The sequence below is a fragment of the Chinchilla lanigera genome, unplaced genomic scaffold (genome assembly GCF_000276665.1).
Source record: "Chinchilla lanigera isolate Chin_1 unplaced genomic scaffold, ChiLan1.0 scaffold00181, whole genome shotgun sequence".
NCBI classification, from domain to species: domain Eukaryota; kingdom Metazoa; phylum Chordata; class Mammalia; order Rodentia; family Chinchillidae; genus Chinchilla; species Chinchilla lanigera.
In genome coordinates, this window is record NW_004955582.1 from 312,854 (window position 1) to 333,014 (window position 20,161).

Below are 20,161 nucleotides of genomic sequence, written 5' to 3' on the forward strand. Positions count from 1 at the left end.
TTCAGATTTTATTTACCAGAGCTTATCTTTCCTCCTGTGTGTATTTTTGGCCTCTTTGTCAAAGACTAAATAGTGAAATGTACTGGGGGTTGTTGCTACTTTCTCTCCTGTTCCGGTGATGCACCTGTCTGTTTTTGTGGCAGTACTCTGCTGTTTTTAATCAATGTAGCTTTGTAATATAACTTCGAATCGGAGACTGTGATGCTTTCTTTTTTAGTTTTATTACCCAGGATTGCTTTCACTGTTGTGAATTTTAGGATTTCTACAGTTATGAAAAACACTGTTGGTATTTTGGTTGGGATTGCGTTACACCTTCGTATCAGTTTTGTAAGTATAGCTCGTGTTAACTATATTAGTTCTGCCTTTCTAAGAACGTGGGCTATCTTTCCATTTTCTGAGGTTTTCTTTGATTTCATCTTTCAGAGTGATGTAATTTCCACTGTAGAGGCCTTTTACATCCCTGGTTAGGTTAATTCCTAAGTATTTAATTTGTCTGGATGCTACTGTGAATTGTACTGTTTTCCTAATTTCCCATTTTGCAGTGAGTTCATAATTAGCGTACAAGAATGCTATTGACTTTTGTCTGTTGATTTTATGTTTTGCTACATTGCTGAATTTGGTTATTTTAGGAGTCTTTTGTTTTGTTTTTTTTGTTTTTGTTTTTTCTCCGGTACCGGGAACCGAACTCACGACCTTGCGCTTGCCAGGCAGGCGCTTTGCCACTGAGCTAAATCCCCAGCCCCATTTTAGGAGTCTTTTGGTAGAACTTTTGAGATCTTGTAGGTAAAGGATCATGTCATCTGCAGATATTGATAATGCAGCCTCTTCCTGTCCTGTACACATCCATTTTATTTCTTTCTCTTGCCTGATTCCTCTAGCTGATGTTTCAAGGAGTATGTTGAACAGGAGTGGTGATAGCAAACATCCTCCTCTTATTCCTGATTTTAGAGGGAAAGCTTACAGTTTTTCCAGATTTAATATAATGGTATTAAGTGGGTCATGAATGGCACTTATCAGATTGAGATAAGGTCCTTCTATGGCTATTTTCTTCAAAGTTTTTTTTTAAATGGGTGTTGGATTTGTGAAGGCTTTTTCCGCATCTATCCTTGTTTCTGCTTATGTGGTGGATTACATTTATTGATTAGAGTATGGTGCACCATCCTTGCATCCCTAGGATGTAGCCTCCCAGGTCATGATGTATGATCTGATGATGTTGCATTCTATTTTCCAGTATCTTCTTGAGAATTTTTATGTCTGTGTTCATTAGAGAAATTGGCCTGTAGTTTTCCTTTTTGGTTGGACATTTATCTCGTCTTGCAATCAGGTTATTGCTAGCTTCCAGGAATGACTTTTGGAGTACTCCTTCCCTTTTCATTTCATTACAGTTTGAGGAGTATTGGCATTACATCTTCCCTGAAGTTCTTGTAGAATTTGGCAATGAATCCATTTGGTCCTGGGTTTGTCTTAGTTGGCAGGATTTTTATTTCTTCTTGAATTTCATTGCTGTTATTGGATTATTGAAGGTTTTTAAATCTTGGTCCAGTGTCTTAGTTACTTTCTTGTTGCTGGCACAAAATACTTGACATCCACAAGTTAAAGGAAGAAAGGTTTATTTTAGCTCACAGGCCATGGTCAGCTGGCTCCAGGGTAGGGCAGTGTGGCGGGGGAATATCACAGAGGAGAAACAGTCTATGAAAAGAAAGGTAGGCAGAAAAAAAAAGCAGTAGCAACAAGCCTTCCCTTTTCCTTTTATCCCATCCATGCTACAAGCCTACTGTTTGGTGCCACAAGTACCCAGGGTGGGCTTTCCCTTTATCTATACCAAAATCTGTTCTGAACCAATCAGTAAACTAATTTAGTTATCACATACCCTTCATTCATGTTCATATACCCTAGATTCAGCCACTTCCGAAAAACTCCACGTATGAGCATACAAGGTTTTGGGGAAACAACTAAATAAAAGGCATAATGTTCAGTTTGGTAATTCATACAAATCTAGGAATGTGTCCATTTCTTCTTCAATTCATTGGTGTATAAGTTTGTGAAATAGTTGCTAATAATCTTCTAGATTTTGGTAGCTTCTGTTGTGATTTCACCTTTTTATCTTTTAGTTGCACTGATTTGTCTTTTTGCTTTTTTTTGGTAAGATTAAATAAGAGTTTAACTATTTCTTTCTTTGAATTCATTGATTTTTTTTAATTGTTTGTTTACTGTCCATTTCATTGATTCCTGCTCCGATCTTTATAATTTCCTCCTTTTTACTAGCTCTGAATTTGGATTGTTCTTTTTTTTCTATGACCTTGAGGTATATTGCTAGGTTATTTGGGCTCATGCTGTTTTTCTCATGTGGGCATTCACATCTATACATTTCTCTCTTAGGATTGCTTTCATTGTGTCTTATAAATTCTAGTATGCTATATTGCCATTACTATTTAATTCCAGATATTTCTTCCTTATTTTCTTCTATGACCCATTGCTTATTCAAGAGCATGTTGTTTAATTTCCATAATTTCTTTGGCTTCTCTTGCCGTTAATTTCTAGTTTCATTGTACGATGATCTGATAATATGTGTGGTAAAATTTCAATTCTTTTGCATTTTCTGTAGCATTTTTTTTTTGGCTAGCTTGTGGTCTATTTTGTAGACAGTCTCATGTACTGCTGAAAAGAATGTGTATTCTTTTGTTGTTGTGTGGAACCCTGTGTACATATATATCTATGAAGTCCATTTGTTCAAAGTTTGGTTCACCTATGATTTTTTCTGTTTTGATTTTCTTGATCTGGTTGATTTGTCTATTTATGATAGTGTGTCACTGAGGAGCCCCAGTATAATTGTATTGGTGTTTATGTGGGTTTAGTGTTTGTTTATGAAGTTGGGTGTGACCGTTTTTGGTGCATATATGTTTATCATTTTATCTTCTTGCTGAATTCCTTCCTATTGAACTCTTGTTATCTCTTAACTGACATGTAATGTCATTTGCTTCTTCTGAATAATTTTAGCTTGTCTGAACATATGGTAGCTACTCTACCTTGTTTCTAGATTCCTGATGGGATATTTCTATCCTTTGATTTTTAGTTTATGAATTTTGAGGGGTAGTTAAATATGTTTCTTGTGTAGAGCATACCATTGGATTTTGTTCCTTGATCCATTCTGCCAATCTGTGTCTTTTGATTAGTGAATTGAGGCTATTTACATTGCTAATTATAATTGATAAGCATTTACTTACTCTCCTAATTGCATTATTTTCCTTCTCCTGATTCCTTTTCTTTTTCTTCTACTTATTGGCTCACCCTGCCTGGTGCATTCATTCTATTGAGAATTTTTTGGAGTGCTGGTTTGGTAGTCATGAAATTTTTTTAAGTGTTCTTCATTATGGAAATTTCTTACTTTTCCATCAGTTTTGAAAGATGGTTTTGTAGGCTATACCAGTTTTGGTTGGAAGTTGTTTTCCTCTATGGTTTGAAATACCATGCCAAACTCTCCTCACCTTTGAGGCTATGTTGGCTAATCTGCTGTAATTCTAATGGGTTTTCCTTTATAAATGTTTTGTTACTTTCCTCAAATAGGTTTTAAAGTTCTGTTCTTGTGTTGAATTTCTGTTATTTTGACCATGATGTGTTGTGGACTGGTTCTTTTCTGCTCAGGGCTATTGGGGTTCTGTATGCATCATTTGTCTGTACCTATTCATTTCTTCCCCTGTTTTGAAAGTTTTGTGCTGTTACTTTTGTAAGCAGGGTTTTTATGACCTTTTTGGTGTCTTCTGATTTTCACTAATTCCAGTTAATTTTAGATTAGTCTTTGCACCATTTAGCAGCTGTTGGATCCATTGTTTTAAAATGTTTTTATCGGGTATCTCTAATTAATCAGTCATCAACCACAGCCCTGTCTTGTAGACCTGATAATCTGTCCTCATACTGGTCACTTGTGTTGCCCATACTTTCTATAAACTTTTTAATCTTTTGGATTTCTGTTTTGTATTTGTTATGGGCTCTTAATTATTTTCTATGCTAGGCAGTCAGGTATTGCAACTCTCTCTAACTTATCTAGCTTTTTATTTGTGTCTCTGTAGACTTGCTGGTAGTTTCATTAGGGTCATTATCTGTTTAGTTAGGTCTTCTCTGAATTCACCAAGCATCTTATTGGTCCGTTTCATTACTTCCACTGTTATTCTTTCAGATAACCTGACTGTGTGGCCTTTGGTACCCGCCACGCTGATCCCTTTTGGATTGGCTTTGGGGACATGTGGCAGTTTTGGAGACATTTTGTTGCCTTGTCTTCTCATGTTCTTTTTTTTTTTTTTTATATGGTGGTTCATTTCATATGGTGGTGCTTGTGGGTTGATTCAGGTGGGTAGCTTTGTTTCTACTATGGAAATCTCTTTTCACAGATGTCTTCTGGGATTGCCTCTGTCTGAGGATCTAGTCACCTTTGTTTATTTGGGAGGGGATATTGCAGCTTGTTTGGCTCAGTACCCAATTCTTTAGGAATGGGCTTCATTCTTGTTTATGACCTCTAGGCAGTCCAGGTATTGGCATACAATGAAATTCAATTGATAGCAACAACTAAGTCACCTTAGCTACAGTGACAAAATCAGTACTAACAATAGTCTCGAATACAAATTGTATACTGACAGATCCTAAGAACAAACAATGTAACCCTCTTTTTCCATAGAAAAGAGATCTAGATTATAGTATAAACACTAAAACAAATTAGCTATTGACTTATAGTAAATGTCTTAACTCAGTGGATCAACTTTACCTTCACTAACAATAGAATAGTATTCAAAACAGTAAGACATAGATAACTATGTGTAGATTCATGAAGCTTAATGGTTATACTTGTGGCGCTAGAGCATGTGGGGAGTGTGAGCACGAAAAAAAGTAAAGACTGAAAAATTAAGCAGCGGAAGATGAGAATTATAAAAGTGACATGAAGGGTCCTGTGAAAAAGTAAAAGGAAGTTAACAGCATTAGATTTAAGTAATAGAAAAAAACAACAAGAAAAAGGAAAACTAAGAAAAAATAGAGAGTAAGTAAAAAAATTAAGGGGAGAGAGAGAGAGAGCGAAAGAGAGAGAGAAAGGGGAAAAAGAGGACTAAAACAAAGATAATAAAAGGCAAAAAAGTAGGAGAAAAAACTCCTTCCAAACACTCCTCCACACACATACACAGGAAAAAAAAAAATTCTTAAAGGAGAAAAAAAATTGGCCAAAATTTTTTCTCTGTACTTCCAAATGAGTGGTTTCCTTTTACGACCAGTAGTATTTAGAATCCAGCAAGTCACTGTCCTCTCTACCTCACTTTACAGCCTGTGGGTTTGTGAGGTGATCCTGCTACTACTCCCTGTGTGTAAATCCCAGACTGTGACAGCTGTCTAAGCCATGTCACGTCCCTCTCCCGTTAGTACATAGAGAAGAAATTAGACCACTGGTGTCTACTGATGTAGGACTCTGGGTGGGGGCTCAAGTAGCCTGCTGGACTCAATGCCACAATTTTTAGATCCAGTCATTTCTGAAAATCACAGCTGCTGAACCTGGCCTGCTACCACGGAGTGCAGGTCCAACATCCTTCCTCACCTGAGATTGGACTTCTCAGGGCGTCCTGGGGCATCTGTGTCTGTCTAGACCTCACCTTCTCCACCTGTGTCTCCTATGGCTTTCTTTCACCCAGCTCCTGTGGTCAGGTAACACTTCAATCCTAGAGTAAAACTGTATAGTACAGGTGTTTTGTGGTTCAGGTCCATACAATCAACCCCTCCTCAGGATGGAGCCTGATTAAACTCTCTCTGGCAATATGGCACTGAATTGTTTTCTCCAGCTCTGTCCTTCCATAAAGAAGTCACTCTCACGGTAAAACCCCACACTGGTTTTGAAATTTATACCAGCCATAGGCTTTTCTTGTGTCTAGCACGGCTGACTTATTTGCTACTTTTTTTTTTTTTTTTAATCAGAGGACTTTTCCAGGCTTCTCTAGGACATTGGCCTTGGTCCCAGTCAGCTGGGTCAATTGGTAGTCATCTCTGCTCTCTGTGTTGAGGGGAACCAAGGCGCAAGGGCAGCTAAGAGTTGGCAGATTGACATGTGCAGCAGTATATTTGCTTCTCTGTGGTGCCAATTATTTGTTGATTAAAACTTAACTTTGAGGATGGTCTTATTCTTCTTTAGTATTATTATTTGTGAAGGTGTCTCACTGCTATCACCATATGTACCATACATGTTTTCAACATGATGCATCTTGGTTCTTTTGCATCTCCCTGATTTACAAATATTATTAATTACTTTGAAGATAAATTCTAAAAATCTTTCCTTTCACATGTTCACTTTACATTCATGCCTTTGTTATTTAAAATGCATTTATTGAATCTGGACCATGTTTCAGAGGTATGGAGATACTGGAGCAGAGCTTATGTATGGAAGATTCTGTCTGTATTGTTGTATTACCTTGTTGACTGTTCGTATATAATTGTATCTATATTTTAAGGTCATGTTTTTCAAAACATTATATTGATAACATTGGCTATATATTTTGACTATTACATTTGATTTGCAAAATAAACAATAACATTTTTAAAAATAGATTTTCTTTTTAAGCACAAATAAAATTGTACTTTTTAAAATGAAAGTATACATATTAATGAAGAATCATGAGATGTTTTGGTACATGTATATATTGTATATAGTTAGGTTAAATAGCTCTATCTCCTGAAACATTATCATTTTTTATGATAAGATCCTTTCTTTGGCTCTTTGAAACATACATTTTATTATCTGTAGTCACCTTTCTGTGCAGTAGCACACTGGAACTTCTTATTCTTATTTCAGTACCCATTTATTGATTTTTCTCCATCCTTTTCATTACCCCACAATAGCTTTTTTACAGAATTTTTTCAGAAAGAAGATAACTTTTTTGTTTGTTTTGTTTTTTGAGACAGGGTCTTGCTGCATAGTTCACACTGGCCTTGAACTCACTGTGTAGCACTAGCTGGCCTCGAACTTGCAGCATTCCTCTTGCCTCAGCTTCCCAAGTGCTAGGATTACAGGGGTATGCCACCATGCCCAGCAGGAAGAACATAACTTTTTAATGAGTATTTTTGAGCCTCTGTACACCTAATAATCTAACAAGAGATGGTGCAAAACACTCTAGAATCTATAAAATACCAGAAATATGTAATAACAAGCACACAAACCCAATTAAAGGAAAGAAATCAATCTTTATATATCTGTTTTGATGTAAAACAACTTTTTAATTTATATTGATCTGAAAATGACTGAAATATTCTGATTTTAGCAACTAACTTGATCTTGCGTTTTGGTCTGCAGGTAGATTGGACTCTAAATATTGGAGAACAGGCCCTTGATATATGTATTGTGTCTTTTAATCAGTCAACATCTTCTGTTTTTGTTCTTGGTGAGAGAAACTTTTTTTGCCTGAAGGATAATGGGCAAATTCGATTTATGAAGAAGCTTGATTATAACCCAAGTTGTTTTCTTCCATATTGCTCAGGTATGTATAAAGATTTTATCTTTTCCATATGTCTAGGCTCTGTTGTGTGTATCATAAAATGCCAGAGTCATACACATATTTTAACCGTCTAGGAAAACATTTTTTTGCTGAAGATGTAGTAGAGATTTTAACTTTCAATATTTGAATAGAGATTTTGTATAAAGCACACATTTGGTTTTGTCAGTCATTTTACTTTAATGACTTATGGAACTGGCTTCCAGGATGCTTCAGTGCTTTCCATGTCACTGTTGAAGAGGGTTCTAGGAAAATGCCAGCTCTTATAAACAGAACAGTAACGTTCAATAGAATGACTGATCCATAGTGAGTGCGCAGTCATTAGCTTAACGTGTCAACATGTTAGTGAAATTATACTCCTTAGGTGAAATGCAGACAGGTTGGCCATTACTTATACATTCAGTGTCTGTTAAATGAGTTCTTTCTGATATTTGTAGCTTGAAATTGAAAAATAATTTAGTACTTAAATTTTTTGTGCATTAAAATCAAGATATTAGAATTAGTTTGTGACCGTTTTCTTCTTATATCTTCAACTTGCAGTTTCTGAGGGAACAATAAATACTTTGATTGGAAACCATAACAATATGTTACACATTTATCAGGATGTGACACTGAAGTGGGCCACTCAGCTCCCCCACATTCCTGTGGCAGTGAAAGTGGGGTCTTTGCAGTAAGTGATATAATTTAACATGACTTCATTAAAGGACCTTCGTTGGAGTTCTCTAGAAGTTTTGAGAAATAATAATGACAAGGGCTCTTACTAAAACATGTGAGTGATGTTATAGGATAATATCAGTAATAGAAATAACCTGAAGTATGAATTATTGGAGAAGAAGGATCTAGGATTAATTAGGACTATTAGTCATTATTATTTAGTATTTTTATCAGGATATCCTTTGTAAATTAAAGATGAAAGCTTTATAATATGATTTGTTTGATATATTGTTTTCTTTAAAATAGAAAAGACTTTTTTCAGCATTTGATGGGTCTCATTTAGAGATCAGTTACTGAGAGAACATGAAATATGCTTGTTCATAAGTTTTGCACTTGTTTCCAGACCTTATTATGTCAACTGATACAGAATTGCTAATTATTGTACATTTAAGCAGTTTAGATTTATAGAGCACCATTTTGTATGTAAAATGAAAGCATCCATATCTTAACATTACATTTATAAAATAATGAAAAATGAGAGAAATGATTCATCATTTCTCAGTAAGTAATTTTTCAAGGCCATTAGTACAAAAGGCAAGATCCTGATCAACTCTTTAGGAACTCAGATTATGTTTAGGAGTTGAGACTCTCAGCCAGTGTATAGAAACACAAGATTCTCTAAAGCTTCATAGATTCCTAGGTTTGTTCAGTTCTGCTTATTTAGACTTTTTATTGCACATTTCAGAACTGTATGTAGAATTCTTCAGTGACACCTACAATATCTGATGAGGATGAGTTATCTCCCCAAATAAGGTGCTGGATATGTAATATTATTGTTGAAATTTGATAAGGGGCATTCATATTTACATGAGTGGTGAATCTAAAGCCTGCATCTTGGCAAAACTGAAACCATGTTTAGAAAACCTGAATTTTTTAAAAAAGAAGTTGCATCCTTATATTCTGTGAGAAAAGACCATCATATAACTGTTACACACTTAACAGGAGTAATAGTTATTTAGTATCTGAAGAATAATTTAAAATCTTAAAATTGGCCTTTCAGTGTCCACCAGATGTCTTTTTAAGTTCAATCAGACTCAGCACACATTGTGCATCAGATTTGCTTGGAAGGGCTTAGAACAGGAAAAACATCTTGCCAGCAGGGCCACGTCAGGTAGTCAGATATTTCTCTCTGGTTGAGTAATTCTTCCAGCAGTCCATAAATCCATCCAAGAGCTGTTGTCTTTGGTTCCACAAGTGACAGTTTAGGTGAAAGAAGACTGATCCACACTGGTGGGTACATGGCCCAGCTTGGTTGCTAATCTCCATACTGCTGAAAGCCAGGGTCTTTCAGGACTTAAAAGTCATTGTAGTTTTTGTGCACAGTTCGGCTTGAGAGTGATACGAGATTTAGTTGAAATACTTAATTTATATGTACATCATGTTCAAGAGTCACCTTACCCAGGGAAGTGCAAAGATACAGCTTCTCAGCAGATATTTGTTGTTAATGTATAATTTCTGGTCCACATGCAACTTACAAATTAAGGGTCCAATGACTGAAATTATAATGATGGAAAATTAAATTTCCATGTAGTGTGCATTATGCTGCCAATGTTGTGAGAGTAGTATGTAACATTGTATTTTAGGTATCTGTACTTGTGCATGAAGCTTCCTATTTCACATAGGTTTCTCAGGATCACAGTTATAAATTACTAAATGCTTATACAGCCACTAACATTTTCCATGATTAGTATATAATAATAAATTCTAGGTATTCAGTTGAAGAATTTTCTGTTGTAATATACTTTAGAAGGAGAGATAGACCATGCAAGAATGTCATTCTAATTTTATTGAGTTTTAAAAGTAATTATTGCTAACAAATATAACATTTATATTTAAAAGTTATAAGCACTGAAACAACTTTCCTCCTGCTTTTTACTATCTTTAGGATTAAACTTTTCTGGTAGAAGCTTTCTTGGCTGAATGTGTTTGTTTGTACAGGAAATTGTGACTACTTTAATTTTTCTCAGTGAATAAGAAATACTGGATTTGGATCAAGTTGATGCAGTTATACAGTGATGAGCAGCAGCATTTTGCTCAGAAGCTAAGATGCCCTTTCCTCCCATTCTGCCTCCTTGGCAGTGCTGGTCCTCTCTACCCTGTGTATTATATACCAACTCTAACTCTGTTTCCTTCCTCTTTCCAGTCAACTCATTCTTGGTTTGTGTTTTTGCAGTTCAGTTATTTATTCAGGGTTAAACTACAAGAATGTAAGATGAGTATTCAGGTTACAGAATCAGGAGAGCCAGATGTGATAATGATTCTAAATTCTTTGCTTTTACTGTCTCCTCCTCCTTGCATGAAATTGCTGTGGAAGAGCATTTCACCTCTACTGTGGTCAGTTTCTCAAACAGCGAATAAAGACCATCACTTGTCAGAAACATTCTCTCTAGAAACGCCAAATATACCTAAAAGTGGAAGTCTGCTTGGATGCAGGTTCAGAGTGGTGAAAACCTTTCCAAACATTTGCTGGCAGCCCATAGCCACAGTGCTGTAAAATCTTATTGCAGCTTATTTCTTAGCATAAACAGTTTGGTCTAGTATTTCATTGTTTTTCTTCTCAGGCTATGCCCACAATAATCACTCATTCTAACTTTGGTATTTAACATTTTTTATACTTTAGATTTCATTGCTGTAATATTCTTGACTAGAATGGTTTTTGTCTTTCCATTTCTTCTATGGGTTTTCAAATTTCTTCAATATTTGAGTCCTAGTTCAAGTCCTGTAAGTGTTCCCTCTCTGCCATGTTCTCTTTCTCTGAATTTCTATCACATTTATAATAGTATGGAAGACACTGTTTTATTTTCCTACCTCCCCACTCAATCACACAACTCCTTGTCTACATTTGCATGTCATACTAAGTAATTAAGCAGGAAGGTAAACATATGGTATATGCCCGGTAAATATATGAAGTCATTGTGTTTTGTGTTATATATTAGCAGAAGGGTGGCTAAAAACCTTTTTGTTGAAAACTCTTTTTTAAATATGAAAAAAGGAGACTCACAGAGCTAAAGGTATTTCTTTTAACTCAAATTTATTAAGAGTATTTAAAACTTCTAAATTGACTTTTTCTTTCATTGTGGTAAAGTTGGAAAATATTTAGGTGAGTTAGAATAACATATGTTTCTTCAGTTATAGGTCAGTACCAGATGATTGCATGGTATTCTGGTGCATAGAAGCTGTTTCTGAACCAGATGGGGCAGGGGTGGGGCTAGGGAGGAAGAAGGAAGCTTTTTCCCACCTTTATTCAAGTGATCTCTGTGAATTGAAGCTGGTGTGCAGCACGAGCTACAGTTGGACTTTTGACTTTTTCTATTTGATAATTAGTCTAAATTCCTGAGATTTATAATTTATGGTGTTTATATATTTTTCTTTTCTCCTCTCATTTTTACTTTTTCCCCTCTCTTTTCAGTGATTTTTGTACCTGTGTCTTTTTCTTTTTTAAGATAGGTTCTTGCTGTGTGGCCCAGGTTGGTCTTGAACTTGTGGTCTTCCTGCCTCAGCCTCCTAGGTGTGTGCCAGGATACCTCGCTGTGCCTCTGTCTTTGTCTCTTCTGATTTGGCATGGCTGTTTTCATTAGCTATTGAAGAGTGTACCCCAAGGCTGTTGGCATACTGAACTAAACATTTCAGAAGCACTTTAAGATCACAGAATTAAGTTTCAGAGAAAATTCTAGTAGGGAATTGGGCTGGGAATAACACTAGAGTTAGGCATTCTTTGGAGAAATTGACCATTTTATTTCCAGTCCTAACTACATTTTAATTTCTAAGAATAATTTCTGTTTAAGCTAGAGATCAAGTGGTATACTTCCCAGTACTTGATTTTTCATGGAAATTACTTCCATGTTGAGTAATCGAAGTCACTTGTCTAGTTAATGCTTGGTCTTTGCATCATGTTTATTCTGGCCAAATTCTGGTTCTATAAAAGAATATACATCCATGAAATTTGACATAGAAAGTTTTGACATTACCATGATTATTTTACTTCCTTTCCCGTACTCCATTATTATGCAGTATTTGTATTCTTTTGGTGGCTTTCTAGAAATTATGTTTATAGGTATAATTGATGCTTTTTGCATTATAACCTAATTACACTTAATACCTCATTTTGCTGTTGTTTCTGAATTTTACTGTTTCTACTCATATTTTTTCCTGAGCAATCCAGCTTTTTCTATCACTTTTTGCTTATTTATTTTCTTGCTGTTTTGTTTTTGATCAGTTTGGAAAGTAAAAAAAAAAAATGAAGACTTTTTCTGCAGTAGTGTCATGAATCAGCTTTAAAGAAACGCGCTGTGTGGAATAAGATTGTAATTGGGACTTCTAGCCAGGAATACTAAGAAGAGAGAATGATAGGGAGAGAGAATCCTTGGTTTTTATGAGACCCTACAAAGAAAAAGGGCCTATAGTTTGGGGCCCAGTGTCTTGCTTATCCAACATGACACACCACAGTGGAATACAATGAGTTGTGGGAGATAAAAGAATATAATTATATTTAAGATTTTTTTCCTTTTTATTAGTATTTTAGTAACTATGATTTGGACAAATTATTTCTGTCAGTCTCATTGAAGAATTTTTGGTAAAATGAGTTGCCTCTTTGTTTGTTTTGTTTTTACAGTACTAGGAATTGGACCCAGGGTGTTGTATATGCTAGGCAAGTACTGTATCACTGAGCTACATTTACAGCCCTTTTTAAAATTTTACTTTGCAGCAGAGTAAGTTGCTTAGGCTGTTCTTCAACTTGTAACCCTCCTGCCTCAGCTTCCTGGAGATGCATTAATTTTGATGGTCATTGTTATTTGTATGCATATGTTTTCATTGTGTGAGATCAAATACTTTTAATAAGCTAACCTCTAGATTTTATTTGGTTAACTTAAATGGAAAAACACGAGAATTGTACTTGTAATATCCCTACAGTCCTGTATGTCAGCTGTCATTGAATTGTGGCTTGTCTTCTGGCATGGTGCTTTTCATAAACTGTTGTATGATTGCTTTGATAAGTGTTTTATTCTCAATGGAAAAGACTTATGGTAGTCATATAAATAAGTGAAAAAGCCATATCTTACAGTCAGTCAGTTGTGGTTATAACTCTCAGAGAAGTCTCCTTGTGAGAGAGATTTTCTGCTTACCTCATGTTTTTATTATCATTCTAGTTTTTATGCAGTAATGTAAAATAAAGCATCTTCATTCTCTTGAGGGCTGAAATAGTGATTCCAGTTTCAGATCGTTTGCTTTTATTCACCACATAGTAAATATTTTTAATTTGCTGCCAGAGACTTTAGAAACACTGTACCACCAAGGGTAAGGTGTTGCCTTTAGAATGCTAGTTGGGCTTATGATTTTATGTTTTATAAGTGAAATACTTTAATTGTAGAACTGCATATTTTCATTGAAAAACTTCTTTAGTCCTTATCTCATTGAGGCAGTGAAGAAGACTCTTAAAACTGAAACTCTTGAGCCGCGTGTGGTGGTGCGTGCATGAGGAGCACAGGGAATTCAAGGCCAGCCTGGATTACATAGTGAGTTCAAGGCCAGTCTGAACTATATAGTGAGACCCTCCTCTCAAAAAACTAAAAACAAAAACAAGAACAAAACCCTCTCCGTGTCAACAAAAATAATGTATATGGTAGAAAAAGTGCTTTTGGGTTTTGGGTTACTGATATGGGGGCAGCAGGTGTTTGCTAGAGCAGTGGCCTGCAGTGTTTTCCTCTTGCTAGTTATGGAAGGTTCTGCCAAGAAAAATATCTCTTTTCCCCAGGTGTTATATAAAAAACTGCCTTTGATGTTCAAATGTTTTAGAGTGAGAGGATTTTAGTACTTGTATTTAGCATAAACAATATACTAGAGGATGCATGTATCGATTGGTGAATTAGAAACATGTTTTTTTCACCATAACACTGTTTAGGAGTTCATATAATGATAACAGCTAATTTATATCACTCAATTTATGCCAGGAAATATTCTGAGTGCTTTGTATTTATTAACAAATGTGATTTTTCCCTGAACAGTTGCTATTACTACAATTATGATCCTTATTTTATAGATGGTGAAGTGGGCAGAGAGGAGTCAAATAACATATTCAAGCCTGTAAGACCAGTAAACTCATCTCTAGCAGGAGTGGGTTAGTGTTCTGACATAGACAAGAAGGTGGCCGGGCCCCCAGAGTATTTAGTCCAAGGTACTGCATGGAATCTCAGCTCTTCTTGTTTCTGTTAAAAGTGCTCACTCTTTTCCCTTCCTCTAATGGAACTTCTTCCCTTTCTAACAAGAAGTATCTTATTTACAGTTATTGAGGTAAGCATCTAAACAAACCAGAAAGCAGGAGCCTAAAATGAAAATTACTTTGTTTGGATGTGGGGTGGAGAGGTGGAAAAGTTTGGGTGCATTCTTTGAATATCTTTGAGGTGCTTTAAACCAGTCCACTTTTTAGGCACCTGATGGTCTTTTACTCAGATCTAAAGTAGTTTAGATGCATTAGGTTTAAAAGGAATAGTTAGAATGAATGAAAAATGGAAGATAATGTATTGTTTCTAACAAGACCATCATGGTAGAAAACTATTTTTTTTTTTTAGTTAAAATAAAAGTTATGGGGCCAGGAATATAGCCCAGTGGAATCATGCCTTCCTCATGAGCAGAAGTTCCTGAGTTCGATTCCCAGTACAAAAAAAAAAAAAAAAAGCCAACAATAAAATAAAAGTTATGGTTTGTAAACTGGAAATTTATAGTATTTTCAGTAGTCAAAATACAAGGGAAAAATAGCACCTCTTGCTTATGGATGCAGCATTTTACAATGCTGCCTTTTATCTTTCATTTATTTGTATTTCTAACAGCAGACTCCTCTCATTCAATTAAGTTAGTTTCCTACTTTAAAAATGAAGAGGGGTGCACCATAAGACACAAATGTTAAGTGAAATAAATCAGACACACAAGCTTAAATATTGCATGATTTCCTTTATATGAGAAATGCAGAGTATAATTATTTATAGAGCAAAAATAAGAAATAGATACCAGGAAACAGGGAGAAAGGTCCTTTGGAAATGGGAATGGGGATGTAGAGATGGAGGGAGAGGGGAAAGGAAAGGGAAGGGAATTAAAAAAGAATTAAGATGTGTTATGCACATGTACCAGTTTCCCCTGAGGAATGTGATTATTGCATACTACAACCATGTACTGATATAAAATAAAAATAGAGAAAAAAGATGGCTTATGTACATGTACTGACTCTCCTCGATGGATATAATCATTGTATACTGCAAAAGTGTGCTAATAAAAAATTAAAATGAATGGGTACAACTCATACTAATTGAACTCTTAAAATTTCCTTTGAAGGAAAAATTCTCTGATTTACACTATATGCAATTTACCTTTTGCAATAATTTTGAACACTTAGGAATATAAAAATGTATTTTCCTTTTGTAAAATTTGGCTAGTGAAGGAGCAAGCGAATGTCCGAGCTGTAGTTAGAAAGCGCTCCACTTTCCAAATCCTCACTCCATCCATCTCTGCCTGTAGTGTGGGGCTCCTGTGCATGTGAGCAGGGGCTGGGACACAGGCTCTGTGGAGAAATAGCGGAGCACTTTCAGTTTAACAGAAATAAACAAAAAATGAGCAGAAGTCACACTGGGGATGCAGAGGGATAGCATTAAACAGAGAATCTCGCTGTGTTTCGGTTTCCTTGGGTTCCTGGGTGGCAGGAAAAGCTCTGTTCTTGCCTCTAACCCATCTGTTGCTCTCCAGTGCACCCACTGCAGGTCCTGGGGTCACAGCGCAGTGCCAGAGAAAGGGGAACTCAGGGCTTGTTCCAGTCTGCAGAAGGAAAGAGTCAAAGTTGTAATTTGTTGGAAGATTTGCTCTTTTAGAAATTTCTTTCTGGTGAGTGTAGCATAATAACATGATAGAAGTGATGTCCTGGACTGGGGTACACTAAAGATTAAAACAGTTTCCTCTTTATTTGAGTTGGGTAGAAATTTTTTCACAACTTAGAATTAAACATTGGGATTTCTTTATAAATCACTGAAGTGAGTTACTTTTTTAAGCAAGGAATGAAGATAGTTAGAGGTGACCCTTTAAACCTATCTGTTTGCTTTACTCCATTTTCCAGATTACTATACCCTCACTAGAATGCAAGTGTCTATTACTGTTTCCTACCCCAAAATCACTTTAATGCAAAAGTAGTAGTTATTGGTGCTAATGATAGTTCAAAAAAGAGACCATTGTAAAAATTAAAGATAGGACCCAAAAATGAAATAAATTTCTCTTTAAATAACATGGAAACAAGTTGTCCTCTCCAGGCTCTCTCTGTGCTGGGATGGGAGGCCTGTGGAGTGCAGTCTTGACAGCCACTCCCTTGTCAAGTCTTTGGGGAAAGCCATCATCTCCTGCTGAGGTTTTCCCAGCAGGCTGGCCTATAGAATGGACATTTCTTTCTTTCATGTGGGGACCTCTCTTAATTTCATAGCTTAGCAGTAAGTTGGTTCAGTGAGTTAAAACTGGGTAGGTTCTGAAGCAAGAGTTTCCAGTTTTGTGGGCATTTGATTTAGTCTCCTATTTTCTCTTCTCTAGATGGTGGGGATTTATTGGTGGAACAATCATTTTTTTGCTTAGGTCAAACAGTTTACTTGCCTCTTTTCTTCTGTCAGACATAGATGAACATTTCATGAAGAGTAGTTGATCTATATTTAATAAAGGCCCTGATTGCAATTGAATTTCTAATATGTATAATAAATAGTTACTATGCTAATAAGTATTTCTATACTGTTTTTGTAGATTATAAAAAATTTCAGAAGAATTTATGTTTTTGATAGTGGCTTTATTTTATGTCGGTAATAATGAGTTCAGTTATTTTTATGTACAAAACTTCTCATACCACTTTCAAGAGAGCAGATTTGGTTATCTTTCACTTACATTTTATGTAAAATATTTTACATTTTTATCAAACTTCTGTAGATATATCTCAACACTGGCCATTTGAAATTTGTAGTTATAAGAAGGTGAAGTTTTAAGTTAGAGCAAAAAATTGGTGTCATAATTATATTCTGTCCTGTTGCTTTTTGGGAAAAAAACCTCAGTTTTGATGAAATAGAGAAGAGAGGACTTACAGACACAGAAGAGGAGACAGGTCTGCAGCTGTCATGGAGGCGGGGAGTCAACACAGGTCAGGGTACACATAGTGTTGCTCCCAGGCACTGAATAATTGCATATCTTATGGTGCAGTCTTCCATTGTGCCTATTGAAATACTGTTTCTTGAGGTTATGTAATTTTATCAAAGACAAACTGTCAGCATAGAAAATTTATTAAGAAAACTAAGTAGTTTTTAAGATAGATAAGGTGAGATTTAGTGTGTTATCTGTTGTTTTCATTTTAATTTTGGTGTTTGTCTAGTAGTATTGTGTTTCATTTAATAAATAGAACCTATTTTGTAGACCATTGGGCTGTAGAGATTCATATGCTTTTAATTCATTCAATTATTAATGAATACTTTCCCCAGCATATTTTTGATTCTTTGTTATATACCTGTTTCATCACCTCCTGCTTCTGACTGTTTTTTCCTGTATGAAGAGATTTGAACAATATTACTGTGCAACTTTAGATGACTGCTAGAAACATTTTCATGTTTCCTTATTTCTCATGTTACTTCTCATGTTACTTCATGTTCTCATGTTACTTTAGTTCTCCCGTTACTTCATGTTTTCATGTTCTACACTTCTTGTGTAATACAAGTTCCACTGCCAGAACATGGGTGTGTCTGAAAGACTTTTCCCTCCCTTTTAAAGTGGCCAAAAACGTATAAATTGAAAATACAGAAACCACGCTGTCAATCTTAGCTTAACATATACTTTCACAGAAGACAGTATAAGTAATTTATTCTGTATTATAGTATGCTGTTTAACTTTGATGTGGCCAGTTTGTGATAGTACTACTTGTGAGGATCTTTAGTAATGATAGCAGTTGTGTGTTTACAGTTAGAGTGATTATGTTTAATAGCAGTATCAGTCTCCCTCACTACTCCTCCTTGTATGTATGTGTATTCATATGTATGTATCTGTCTGTCTGATCTTTCACTCATCTACCTGCTTGCCTATGCGTGTGTGGGTGTTCCTTGTCCTTCACAGGTGGTGGGGTGCAGGAGGTTGGTGGGAAAGAGGAGCCTCCTTGGCTGATGGCTACTGTTGATTTAAGGCAGTGGGCATTATTACTAGCATCTGCACTCTCATTGTTGGGAATATAGCTGACCCTTTTATTGCTGGGTGTCAGAGCAATAAGTGGTAGTCTACTGCGATGCATTAGGGTTATGTTCTTACCACATAAATCACATCGAGAAGCTTTTATGCACTCATAGTTGTGCTTGTATATTGAGAAGTCCAAACATGATCAGCATTAAAAATCAATTTGTATTCATGAAGCCAAATTTGATTTTATAGGTAATGATTGATTCATCTAGATATTCAAGCGGTTGCTTTTACTGTTTATCTAAGTAAACTGACACATCAAAAAGTAAGCTGTGCTGTGATCTTCTGTGCTTCACTGTAAATGGATTTCTTGATAATAAATTTATTTTGTGCGGTGCTTTTTCAGGTAATCTTTTCCTTCCTAAGTAAAATTTGCTGTAGTTGGAGGTAATCCACTGTATTTATTCCTGGAATGATCTTTTATTTTGACATTTTATTTAGGAGCATACTTTTTAGTTAGCCACCTGAGTGGGCATATTGAGCATTTGAAATATAATTGTAGACTAAAGGATTACAGAGACTTCCCACAATTTTACAGATTTGTACAATTAAGGCAAGCGGTGCTAGGATTTGTATATAAATGATGTTGGATCTAAAAGTATAAGCAAGGTGCAGAAATTCATTATGAGTGTCCATTCATAATGTTTGAGAGCGACTAATTTCCATTCATGTTTGAGAGTAAAACTCAACAATCATAGAAGATTTCCTGAAATTTTTTTTCACCTTGCATCATTCTGTGTTGTTATATACAACTTTTGGTATTTAATCTTAATTTTAAATCAGAAAATGGAAAAATCATTTTAAAAATTGACACTCAAAGACTGTAGACTTTGTGGCTAAATTCTTATTTATTTGGAAGGTAAAATTTTAAAAAAGATTAAAAAGTCAGAATTTTATATGGTACCTAACATTTGAACTTTCATTTTGCTTTCACTCTTTATGGACATTTCAACTTTTCCTCCATAGTTTTTAATTTCTACAGTTTTTGCTACTCCACGTAAAAGTCTTTAAAAATCTGCCATTACTTAGTTTGTGGAAATAAAAAAATTATTCAAGTCATATTGGAATAGAGCTTTTCATTTTGGATAATACTGATATTGAAGAAAAGCTGTGAAAATTTCAAATACAGGTATAGTAGGCAGATCAATCAAGAAAAATTTAATTGCTATGTGTGGTGTGTATGCCTGTAATCCTGGCACTCAGGAGGCTGAGGCAGGAGGATTGCTGTGAGTGAGGCCAGTCTAGGCTACATAAGTGAGTTCCAAGCTAGCCTGAACTACATAGTGAGACCCTTTCTCAAGAAGAAAAGAAAGAGAGAGAAAGAGAGGAAGGAAGGGAAGGGAAGGGAAGGGAAGGGAAAGGAAGGGAAAGGAAAAAGTTTTTTTTGGAAATACACTACAATGTGTTTTAATTGCTATACTAGGCAATTGTTTAATCCTGAATGTTGGGAAAACAGGTCAGAAAATATAATACAATATAATATATTATAATATATATAGTTTTTGTTCATCAGAGACTGTGTGTGTGTGTGTGTGTATGTGTGTGTTATTGGGATTGAATTTAGGGCCTTTGCATGGAGCTACATCCCCAGCCCTTTTTTATCTTTATCTTGAGACCAGGTCTTGTTAAGTCACTAAGTTACCCAGTCTGGGCTCCAACTTGTGATCCTCTGTCAGTAACTCTTGATGGTGCTTTTCAGAATGTATCTT

General features: G+C 35.5%; 1 protein-coding gene across 1 annotated transcript in view; it reads left to right on the forward strand.

The window, feature by feature from the left end:
* The window catches only part of Bbs9 (Bardet-Biedl syndrome 9), a gene marked incomplete in the record, with an annotated part of 405,589 nt that overhangs the window by 89,928 nt on the left and 295,500 nt on the right, over nt 1–20,161 (forward strand). Inside the window, 2 exon segments of the mRNA XM_013509769.1 lie at nt 7,316–7,499; nt 8,055–8,184. Of these exon segments, the coding sequence (XP_013365223.1) occupies nt 7,316–7,499; nt 8,055–8,184 (314 nt within the window).